The sequence below is a fragment of the Eucalyptus grandis genome, chromosome 7 (assembly GCF_016545825.1).
Source record: "Eucalyptus grandis isolate ANBG69807.140 chromosome 7, ASM1654582v1, whole genome shotgun sequence".
NCBI lineage: Eukaryota > Viridiplantae > Streptophyta > Magnoliopsida > Myrtales > Myrtaceae > Eucalyptus > Eucalyptus grandis.
In genome coordinates this window covers 33,139,558-33,151,443 of record NC_052618.1, presented here as the reverse complement: position 1 = coordinate 33,151,443, position 11,886 = coordinate 33,139,558, and the positions used below count along the sequence as shown (strand labels likewise).

The 11,886-nt window shown below is 39.6% G+C and overlaps 1 protein-coding gene and 1 pseudogene across 1 annotated transcript; one reads left to right on the top strand and one right to left on the bottom strand.

Moving 5' to 3' along the window:
* Window positions 1-975: 975 nt before the first annotated feature.
* LOC120296093 lies at window positions 976-2,833 on the top strand (annotated as a pseudogene).
* A 5,910-nt stretch (window positions 2,834-8,743) lies between these two features.
* Window positions 8,744-11,177, bottom strand: LOC104453341 (2-alkenal reductase (NADP(+)-dependent)). The gene is given in 9 exon segments (XM_010067868.3): window positions 8,744-8,891; window positions 8,894-8,965; window positions 8,968-9,185; window positions 9,355-9,437; window positions 9,619-9,740; window positions 9,743-9,784; window positions 9,886-10,063; window positions 10,866-10,910; window positions 10,913-11,177. Coding segments are annotated over 9 exon segments (1,050 nt in total). The 5' UTR covers window positions 11,120-11,177; the 3' UTR covers window positions 8,744-8,808.
* Window positions 11,178-11,886: the final 709 nt, after the last annotated feature.

The following is an 11,886-nucleotide window of genomic DNA, read 5'->3' as shown; positions in this document are numbered from 1 at the left end:
GTATGTTTTTCACAGTCTAAAATACTATATTATGTGATTAATGTGAGCCCATATTTATAAGAACTTTCAACATTCTCCCACTTGGGAAACATTTATTCAACCTGCATCTTCCGCCTCATCTACATGCATGTATTCTCGTTCCTTAATCGTTAAATCAATTAGTCTCATAGGAGCTTGTACATAATCTCTAACATGCACCGAATACAAAGATGAATTACCACAATTCCATTCCACTCCTAGACAAGGTGTATTCTCAAAGAATGAAAACTCCATTTTTGGCAAGTGTAGTAACTAATGAGAATCGACAATTTTGGCATTTCTCAATCGTAGGCTGAGAATGCTAAAGATACAAAATTGATTTTTCTTACTAGCTATCGGATGTTTAATAAATTATGAACAACATGCATCATGCCAAGTGATTGAATAAGCCAATCACTTGATGCATATATCTCAAGGTGCTTCGAACATGCAATATAACAATCCTAATAGTGAAAAATCATAGTGTCTCTATTGGGAACAGAAACTTACGTCCCTCTCACTCACGCAACCCTACAGCTTCTTCAGTACCAAACCAATCCGCACGATGTACAGCTATAAAGCAATTCCAAACGAGTGGTTTGGTGGATAGAGCAATCATTAAGCTTTACGTAATTCTAAAACTGGTGGTGATCAATCAAGAGAAGCAAAACCTCGCATTAAATTAGTAACGTCAAACGTGGTAACGCATGCATGCAATCGCAATCGAGATAGATGGCAGTAGACAGATCGCTAGAAGTTAAACCGCTCGAACTTCCTCTTCCGGGCACTGTTGCATGGCACTCTCCGCTCATGCACTGAATAACCTACCCTCTCTCTCTGGGCAACGGGTCACCTATTCGGTTGACTTCGGTGGGCAGGAAATTGTCATTGCAACACGACCATATGACGCGAGTTTGGTTTCAATTTTCCAAGCGGTTGGTTTGATATAAAACCCACCACGATTTGTTCGTCTCTCTCTATCACCACGCCTAGACTGCCGGAGCGATCGCAGCTTACCCAGAAAATGAAGATGCGTGAAGTTTTCACGGTTGTGTTCGTGGGGTTAGTAATCCTTCTTTGTCCGTCGATATCTAGAGCCGACCATGCTTCGACGAGGGCGTCTGAAGCAACTCATGTAGTGGTGGACCAGTCGGGAATGGAGATTTTAGGAGGATACAGGATGCAATCGATGCCGTTCCTTCCAAAAATGATCGACAGGTCTTCATATCGATCAAGCCCGGGACATACAGGTAAGTTCAATGCTTGCCTTAAAGGTGATCCGTATTAGTATTTCAGGGACATCCGCACTTTCTCATGTTAATGTGATTCTCGTACTCATCCATTATCTGATAATACCTTTAGCATCCATTAATGGAAAAAATTATGATTTACCCATCATATGGACGAAAAAATAATAATTTTAGATTAGTTTAGTTAATCCTTTCCAGCTAATGAGATTTGTACTGTTATTATACAGTCACAACACAAATTAGAAATATCAAACAAAGCGGAATAATTTATCTCTAATCTTGCGCTCTTTTCGACGTAATGCACTGAGACACATTCATATGCAGTCGACATATCATGTGTACATGAGGAAAAATAGAAAAGTTAAAGCATCTTGAGTTTGAGGTTTAGGTAACAACGCACGTTCATCTCTACTGGCAAGATCACAGACAAATAATTCTAGTTTTTCAAAGAAAAAGAATAAAAATGAAAAGATTTCTATATCTTGCATGGCATCGAATGGAAAATTTGTTCCTAATGAGAGTTTGCTTGACACACTCATTTTTCCGGATTCTTAAAATTCATCTTCACGAGTACGATGTTGCAGAGAGAAGATAGTCGTGCCCAGTGAACAAGCGCTTCATTACATTAAGTGGCACGAAAGCTTCGAATACCATTATCACATGGAGCGACAGCGGAGATATATTCTACTCCCCCACGGTTTCGATCTTGGCTTCTAATTTCGTTGGAACAGATCTCACCATTCAGGTACATTGACATCTATACTTTTCCATTTAAGGCTTTAAAAGATGACATAGACATTGATTTGATATTATCTTCCTCGTTATATTATTTTGTAATTTTAATCAGTGCTGCAAATTATTACCATCATTCAATGTGATTTGAGAATTTCAGACGCGACAACAAAAAGTGAATGTCCGATTTCTTGTAATAAAGTGAACTATTCGTTCAAGCTGGGCTCATGAATTTGTCGACCCATACAGAACACATTCGGGAGGGTGAAAGAGCAGTTGCGCTGGTGGCCGGAGACCAGGCGGCGTTCTACAGGTGCAAGATCCTGTCTTACCAGGACACTCTCCTGGATGACGCCGGAGCGACACTACTACAAGAACTGCTACATTGAGGGCGGGACGGACTTCATCTGCGGAACGCGGCTTCACTATTTGAAGTGAGTGCAATTTAACTAAGCGCAGTTACTAATCACTAGCGTGCCATTGTGTGGATTTGAAATTGATGATGGATGATCATACGTGGTTGATCACATAGAAATGCCACGTGCACTCAATTTCAAGGAGAATGGGCCGATCACGGCACAGCACAGGCAATCAGGGACGGATAACACAGGCTACGTGTTCCTGGATTGCAAGATCACAGCAGCGAACGGTGCATTTCTGGGAAGGCCGTGGGGTGAATATTCAAGGTTGTGTTTGCCCTCTCTTACTTGTCCGCTACCATATTGCCCCAAGGCTGGGAGGATTGGGACGACCAGAAATCGCACAGGTTCCTACTTTACTTCTGCATATACATATCCCTTTACAGTGCATATTATGAAATTTCTGGGTTGTGATTTTTGATGTCATGCAACCCAAATCGATTAAATTAGTGGTCTCGGTAATAGGTGGAAAATTCGATGCCTGCCATGATTTCAACTTATGGTATGCTGAGGGATCGATGGCACGAGAGCAGTTTTATCGTTTTGACGTATGCAGATAATTCCGGCTGGGAGTGATGAACCTCGTTAGGTTTTTGTGAAAATTTGTCCTTGGAGCAAGGGCCTTTTCTCTTATATAAATGAACAGTGCCGGGCGACATAGATGAGTCTGTCTTTGGCTTGATGAAAAATCAAACAGAAATGTTTTAAATCTTACAATTTAGCACTTCTTTTCCAGCCCCAGACTCATTTTCGCATGTCTAATTACCTCCTTGCTGTTGTGTTGGGTGACCGTTACATTTCAGCACTGTACTATGGAGAATACAAGTGTTCTGGTCCGGGAGCTAATAGGTCGGAGAGAGTTGATTGGTCAAGAAGCTTAACAGACAGCGAAGCAGCTCCTTATTTGACGAAGGCCTTGATTGGAGGACAAGACTGGCTGGCAAGAAAACCTACTCCCCTCAGGAGACGCTCCCCCTAATTGAACCTCATTCATTTATGGCGTTCTCTTTATTGGTCAAATTACAAGTGCTGGATTTCAATGTCTTAATGCCCTCTAACTAGTATACTCATACTACATAGGTCTCCGATTTGGATCTTAGAATTCTTGAAGATGTATCATATACGAAAATAGATGTGTCACTATTTTGATCAGATGATGGCTATGTAACTTTGCTCTCTGATCATGCCCAATCGAAATCAATAGAATTGACGTGGATGATTGAAGAACCATATATTTTATAGGACGATGTTGGCTCTTAATCTATATTGCATTTGTTAATACTTCAAGTCAATTATTGGACGCTGAATGTTGGTTAGTATTGTCTTATAGCTTATCAAAATTGCCTTATTTTTTCTTCAATGAGTCAAAACACATACCATTTATTTGATATTTCTTAACGAATCAACACATATAACGAAAAATTAATTATATGAAATCTTAGTAAATCATACCGAATATTGCTAGGTTGATTAGATGACAATCTAATATTATTTTATCATATTTTTCTAGGAGAAGTAGCAGCCGGGCACATATTTTCCTTTTACAACATTTTTGAATCTCATTGGTAATCTTTCTTTATGATTTGCCGATACATTTTTACCGCATCATAATAATTATTTATTTGTTGAAGATGTGCTATGACGGATAACATTTTTATGATACTTTAGTATCATGTATGTGGATTATATTTTTATGACAATTTCTTTAAGACTTATGATTCGTGAAGTATACTTCATTTTGAGAATTTCTACAAGACTAGTCAAAATTAATATAGTATTGAAACTCCTTCAAAAAGTTCATTGAAAAAACTTACTGTGGTCCTTAATTCAAAGTTTATTCTCATAAATTATAAAAGGATAAGAACCATCTTTTTATAATTTATTTAGAGAATCACGCTTTTTTCACTTTTCTTTCTACACACATTTTTTTTTTTAACCATACTATCCCTTATGGGGCAGCTCACTAGTTAGTACAACTCTACAAAAGTTATCATTTTTTTAATTAATATTGGTCAATTCTTTTATTTTGTTTCATATGCTTTTTCCTTACGGGTCCCACTTCCTTATTTTATTTTTTTCTTGCATCTTATTTCTCCACTTTTGCAAATTGTCTCTCTATTTTCTCTCTTGCAAGCAATTCTTCTTTTTATGCCTCGTACTCCCGCTCCTTCTTCTTTTACTTCCACAAACCCCGTCGTCCTCCACATTTTCACCGGCACTAACATTGGGCTCTCCAGTAACCTCCCATTTGATAGTTAATCCCTCACCATCTTCCTCTCCATTTTCACTTTCCTTCTCTATTGGTTATGGTCCCTTCCACTTGTTTCTCATTTACTAGCCCTTTATATTGCTCGAAGTGTCCTCATCTTTGTCTTTCTCATGATCCTTCCCTTTTCCCTCTCTATAGCTTTGTTCTTTGTCATTCCAAGGACTCTCCTTTTTCTCTTCCATTTGTGTCACAACCCTCTCGAAGGTGTCGCGGGTTTAAAGGTTTTGTTGAATTGGATCAAGGGTCCTCAATTGACTCAGATTCTCCCAAACCCTTATTTTGAGGATTTGAGGTGTTTCTTTTTTCTAGAAGATTTTCCACAAGAACCATCACAGTCTTTCTTGGAGCATTTGATCTTTAGCCTCTAGCGAGAACAAGCTACGTCAAGTTCTCTATTGTTGTTGACATAAGTCTAGATCATTTGGCGTTTGATACACAATTTTCAAGGCACAAATGAATTTCTTGTTGGATTTCTCCCAATGGAACATCTGGATCATTCTCTATTTAGACGAAAGGTTCTCTCTCTTACTGTTTGAGATAATTATTTGGGGATGGTGGTTAGGAAAACATGCTTCAAATTTGCATCAGCTCAATTTGATAGAAGAGCTTAAGCATTTCACGATAATGCTTATTGAGATGTTTTTCTGAAGAGAGCAGCATATTCTTTCGAAAAATTCTCTTCTTTTGAGTTCTATGAGATCAAATGGTTTCCCCACAAAGAAATGATATAAAAGATTAATGGCATGGCCAAAGTTTGGTGAGAGTAAAAAGTGAAGCTGATCTTGTTACAGCGCAAATTGCCACCAAAGTTTGAGGCTACCTATGAATCTTGTGACAAAGTTGAAAGAATATCATACTTATCATGGTTGGTAATGGCTTGGGTATTTAGCCAAGTATGAAATTCTTCAAGTCATTCTGGCCATTTGTGATAAGGGATGTCATCAATAGTAAACAATTGTTTTGATGAAGTGGACACATTTTGAAAAGAATTGTTTGGCTGGACAACCTACGGTTCGAAGGGTTTGATTCCATGTTGTGGTACGGAGGATCGGCCATGAATATTGATGAAGTTATTGGTGCTATGGGAAAGGAATCAATAGTAGGGATTGAGAAAGATGATGAAGACGAAAGAGATACCGAATCTAATTCAGTATCAAAGATATTTGGAAAGGCTGATTCTATTGGAAATAGTACCTGATTTGTCGGAATGACGGGATCAATCTATAATGGAGGCTACGGAGTAGCGGGGATCGGTGTGGTTCCACGATTACCGAAGTCTCTTAGAAAAGATTCCAACGGGTTTGACAACATCATTTGGTTTGGCTCCCTTATAATAAGAGAGGATTCTTTGGGCATCTTCTCTTTTCCCTTTTCTTTCCTTAAGCGATCCGAGTTCTTTGGCGATTTCGCATCTCGGCCACATTTGTCTTGTCTTGTACGATAGGAACATATATAATAGCAACAAAAATAGATGTCGAGGTGGTGGATGAGGAGAGGCTACTTGTTCGCAAAGTAGTCGAAGTGGATTGAGTCTTCCTTCCTCAATGATCTGGATTTGCTTTTTAAGCTTTTCTATTTTCGCTCTAGGACTTTCAAGATGATGATACCCTATAAGTTGTCCAGATTCCAAGGCATGAAGCCTCTTTTGGAAATGCGAAAGCATCTTTTAGTGGTTTCATCATATCTTCATAAGTCTTGTTGCACATTCCAATCTTGGAATCAATTGCTTTAGAAAGCATTATTATGTGCTAAAAGAGTCTCGATTGCCAATTTAAGACAGCTTCGACAATAGGTTTTCTTTTTGTCTTCCATGCCCATCCACATCGGTGGGGGTAGATATCTTAGGGACATGCCTATATACGCCTTATGGATCAATAAACTCTTACGGAGCGGGAAATGAGAGTTTGGAATTTTCCCGAACAAGAGGAGGAAAGTCTGTTTCTTGGAACATGGCGATGGAAGAACTAAGTGGTGTTTATACTAGAACTTCAAGTGGTAGGAATGTTTCTTTGCCCACTTTACAATTTATAATAAAAACGGAGAAATGACTAGTTTCTTTTTAGGAGGAGATGGAGGAGGTCATGGTGGTGGATGCGGTGATACTAATGGAGAAGCGTAAACCCCGGTGGTGGAGTTGGTGCATATGAAACCATGAACTGAAATTTATTACACTCACCAAGAGTATCAACAAAGGAATCTCCGTTTAAGTACCTTTGGTACATAATATCTTTGGCTTCTTATGCTTCCTCCAAGATGGAGGTTTTGCAAATGGATCTACCTCATCGGGGAGAATTTGTACAATAAGAACATCGGCAAAAAGGATCCCGAAAACAATGACCATACTAGTCTTTGTAGTAATGAACAGGATGTCCATCACTTTTGAAATATTTGACAAGCTTTTTTGGATCTGGCTCAGAAATTGACTCAAGGACATATGGTTCAATCATAAAGAGAGTCTGGAAGATAGAAGTACTTTCTTCTTTTTCCTTGCCAAATTTGATGGAACGGTTCCATCCTTCTTTCTAACAAACTCGAGAATCTATTTGGAAAGGTTTATTGTTACGATGCAACTTTTCATAGTTGGTGATCCAAGTTTCTAAAGAAGCAGCCCTTTTCCTTCGGGATTTGTCTAGGAACATGAATGCAGGATGCTTGGTCATTATGCATGAAAATGAATAGAGTATCTTCATTTCCATTGTGGAAATTTAGGTCAAGAGCATGATTCTGTACTCAGTAAACCATTTGATAGTGCGGTGTTGCTACTCAAGTCGCGGTTTGAGGAGCTCCGGTGGTGAACTTGGACTTTTAGAAAAGAGAGTAACTAAGGGTCATAAAGAGTAATATTGAAGTTTGGATACGAGAGTCACAAAGGCATTCCGGCATTCAAAGTGGTTTGAGCGATGCCGATGCAAGCATCTGGTATTCTAAAAACCTGGTATCAATAGAGCAATTCTTGCCACAGTGGCAAGTCTTTACGACCATGAAAAGTAAGAGCAAGACAAACAGCTCCGTAATGCACATGAGAATATCCTTGTTGAATCCACTATCTAGGAAACTCTAGAGGGATGCGGAGGTAACAAAGTACTCATTTTCAGTGGCGGGAATAGGATGTTGATCAAACTTGGAGGACTGGACATATTCTTTTACTTCCTTCAGAGTCTAGGCGAATGAGTTATCGAGATAGAGCGAATGGGTGAAAATGACGAAGTGGGTTTAGCAAAAAGTAGAATATGGGTTCATGAGGGGAAGGCTTGGGTTTCGGAGATCTTAGTTTCGTCACTAAGAGACTTCATAAAGGTAGTCTATCTTAGAAGCATTTGAAACACGAAAATCGAAGGAGCAAAGAAGATGGAGTTGCAACAATGGAAATAGGTGCTTCTAATATTTCAATGATTTGCCATAATGTGAAAGATTCCTCTTACCTTGGATTCACCTACTAAGCGCATGAAACAGATATCATTATAAATGAAACCAGGCTCGATACCATTGAATGGACCTAGGCTTAGAACTAAGGAGGACAAAGTTAGTTTTATGCAGGTAGTGTTATTCACAATATCAGTATCGACATATATGATAATAAGAGAGGAAAGGAGCAATCTCGGAGACAGAGATAAAACATTATGATGTTGTGGAGACAATCAATCATAGTATAGAGTGTAGCAGGTTTGGTCTATGACCTAATTGATAGGATATTTAAATATTTTACCACACATTCATCTAATAATATAAGCTTTTAGAAAAATAATTTTTAAAATGTGAATTTTCCTCAAAATAAACAGATCGTGAAATAGTATTATGAGCCAAAGTTGAGTGCTATTCACAATATCAAAGTTGAGATAACCTTTAGAGTAAAAAGAGAGGCCTAAGATCACCCAACATGATATCAAAGGTCTTGAATTGGAATCTTTTAAAGCCCTTATTTGCCTCTCCAATGAAATAATTCCAAGCTTAGTATTAGACAAAAGACCTCACTAAGCATGAGGGGGATTAATATAATATTTAAATATTAAATCACATTTTTATTTAATAACTTAATTTTTAAAAATAGTTAGCAGTAACACTATAAAATCTCACACTAATCTCATTGCAGTGGAGTAGATCAGACACAAAGTTTTCTTCCTCATTCTCTTGCTACTAGTACTACCTGCTTTCCAACATTGCAGCCGCTAAAGAGTCCGACCAGTGCAAATGGTCCACTCTCAAGCCCTCGGCAATGTCTTCGACGTATACTATCTTCCCTTCCCTGATGTGTGGCAGCATAAAGTCCAGGAACTTGGGTATTGGTCGACGTAATCTGAAACCGAAAATCCCTCAATCCGGACCCTGCCATAAACGATCTGCATCAAGTTGGTGATGCCGTCGGGCGGGTCAAGGTTGTACTGCGATATCATACCGCACACAGCTATCCGGCCCCGAACTCTCATGTTGAGGAGCACCGCATCGAGTGTTTTCCCTCCAACATTCTCAAAATAGATATCAATACCTTGAGGAAAATATCTGCCAACAGGTTAAAATATACAAATTATTAGGGCAACTCTGCAATCTTATCTATGTTCTCTTTAAAATGCATCTACTTACAACAACCCTAGCGTCAGATCTTGCTATTAAGGACATGCTTCTACATAAAGTGTTTGGACATTTTTGGACATGTCTCGTGCCTACTAACCTCTTCAAAGCTGCATTGAGATCGCATTCCTCTTTGTAGTTGAATGCGTCATCGAAACCAAACTTGCTCTTCAACAAATCAACCTGTGTGTGGGACCAAAAATAGAGCAGTATGAGTGAGAAATACACAACTTGCTTATAGCGAGACTCACCTCTATAGCTTGGAAGTAAAGAATATAAAACAGCTATTAACAAATTTTTAGATTTAGCCCCGGCAAACTCATGAGGATCATTCACAGTTTGAAACACGATAAAATCAGCAAACCTTCTCTTTGCTCCCAGCGCTACCAACAACATAACATCCCATCAACTTTGCGAACTGTCCCACAAGCTGTCCAACTGCACCGGACGCCGCCGATACAAAGACGTACTCTCCTTTCTTAGGGAACACACCTCGTAGAAGCCAGCATAGGCGGTCAGTCCTGGCATACCTAATAAAGAGATGCACAACGAAATCAGCCGATTGATGCAAACTGATATGCATGATTCTTGCCAACAAACAAATAGAGACTCGAATTAATTAACGTATTACCAAGAATGCCCGTGTAGTAAGAGAGAGGCACATCTGTGTGCTGGATTTTGAAGAGGCCTTGAGGATTGGTGATGAGGCTGTACTCTTCCCATCCTGTCGTGCCATAAACTATGTCGCCCACTTTGAATTCTGGGTTGCCCGAGTCCACAATTTTGGCCACCCCGGACCCAGTTATAGGCTGCATTCAAACATCATCCCAAGACGAACTATGAATATGTTCGAGTGTTAGCTTTAATTTCTACATGAGCTGCAAACCCATTAATAGGTGCTCACTAGTTTTTACCGTTTTATGGACTCACTAATCTATTGTAGTTAAATGTGCTTAGCTCATGTTAATTAACACAAAAAGGTGGAGTTCTGAGTAAGATCAATGAGTCTTTTAGAGTATATCTCTCTTTGATTAGGTTTTTCTCTCTCAATGTTCTTTGAAACTTGTAAGCGATTTTCTTGGTTTGGCTCTGGAGCAGGGGCACCCACTTAAGAGTGAAAGCGAGTCCAGCTAGGTACTCATAAGCTATTCAAGTTTGACTCGCAGGATATTGAAACTCGGCTTGATTCGTTAGAGTTGAGTTCAAGAGCAGTTCTTAATCGGGACAAGCTTGAGTTTGGATATACTTGACTCAAGCAACTGGCAAGCCTAATCAAATATACTTTAATCAAGTATATGCGTATGTGTATAAATGTGACTAATAGATGAAAAGTTACTGAACTTTCCAAGTTTAATTTGAATTTCTTGTATAATTTGAGTCAAGGTTGAGCTCGACTGAATTGAGTCTTTGAAGAATATTTTGAGTCGAGGATATTGACGCAGTCCAACCAACTACACGTCACGTGGGAACCACGTGATCCGGCAGGTGTAATGAACATGGCTCATAGGACCAGATTCATCCGAGGGTAGCTCTTCCAGAAAAGATGGGCCAAGTTGAGTATTATAAGCCAGACATTCCTTAGCCAGAGAGTGTAAGATTGAGCTCGCTTACAGAGTCCGGAGTGTATGAAGGAGCAATCTGTTGAGGAGGTTTGGCGTCATCAGGAGGCGCATGTAAGGATCGCAGGACAAGTAGAGGTTCTTCACCACCACTGCGTTCGATCCTTGAGGAACTCCGAGCTTCATCTCCTTCCTTCTCACTTCCATGTTATCTTCTCTCGGAAACCCATTCACGTAGTCTCTCAGGACCACTTGCTTGTTGCTCACAGTCTCCCCCTCTCCTGCTTCAACGCTACGCTCCTCCATTCTCTCTCTGTCTCTCTCTCTCTGTCTCTCTGTCTCTCTCTGTCTCTCTCTCTCTCTCTCTCTCTGTGCTGGCTCTGTAGGAGTTTTTAATAACTGTGTGTTAGGATTGGGTTGCGAGATATGTGAGGACTAATGAATGTGTGGTCTCTGTTAGCGTTTTGCTCGAAACATCCTTCTGTGCGCAATGTGTGGCCAGCACAACATCCCATGTCACGGCACTAGCAAACTCTATTTGACAATTGATGAATTTGACTTTCCTAGTTTCTCTAATTGCATCTTTTGTTGGTAATCATGCATGAGCTGAAAAATACGATTGTCGATGCCTCAGGACAAGCATTGCCTGACGACAGTGCTCCATTTGGCAAGTTAAATTTCATTTGCTAGTAGAGAGATTTGGGATGTTTTTGTTGGGGTTTCTGAATCATGTATAAGAAATATTAACATAAAGTACGCAGCGGAAACAAATATATATTTTACACATGATTCTCCTAAGGCGTTGTTCGTGCGTTTTAATCAAAAATCTAAACATAAAAAGGGAGTTAAACGAATTACCTCTCGAAGCGCGCTTTGAAACGAGTCGGTTCGGATGTTTACGGTCGAGTCCACAAGCGTGGACCTCTAGTTCAGACACACCAACAACGAACGTCGAACGGAAAGAGAGAACCCGGATATTCTCCACTTCGATTGTGCTAGCAATCACGTGGAAATGATCCACCGTATCCTCGATGTATTATAGTCACGGCCCGAATGAGAAAACACTATACTTC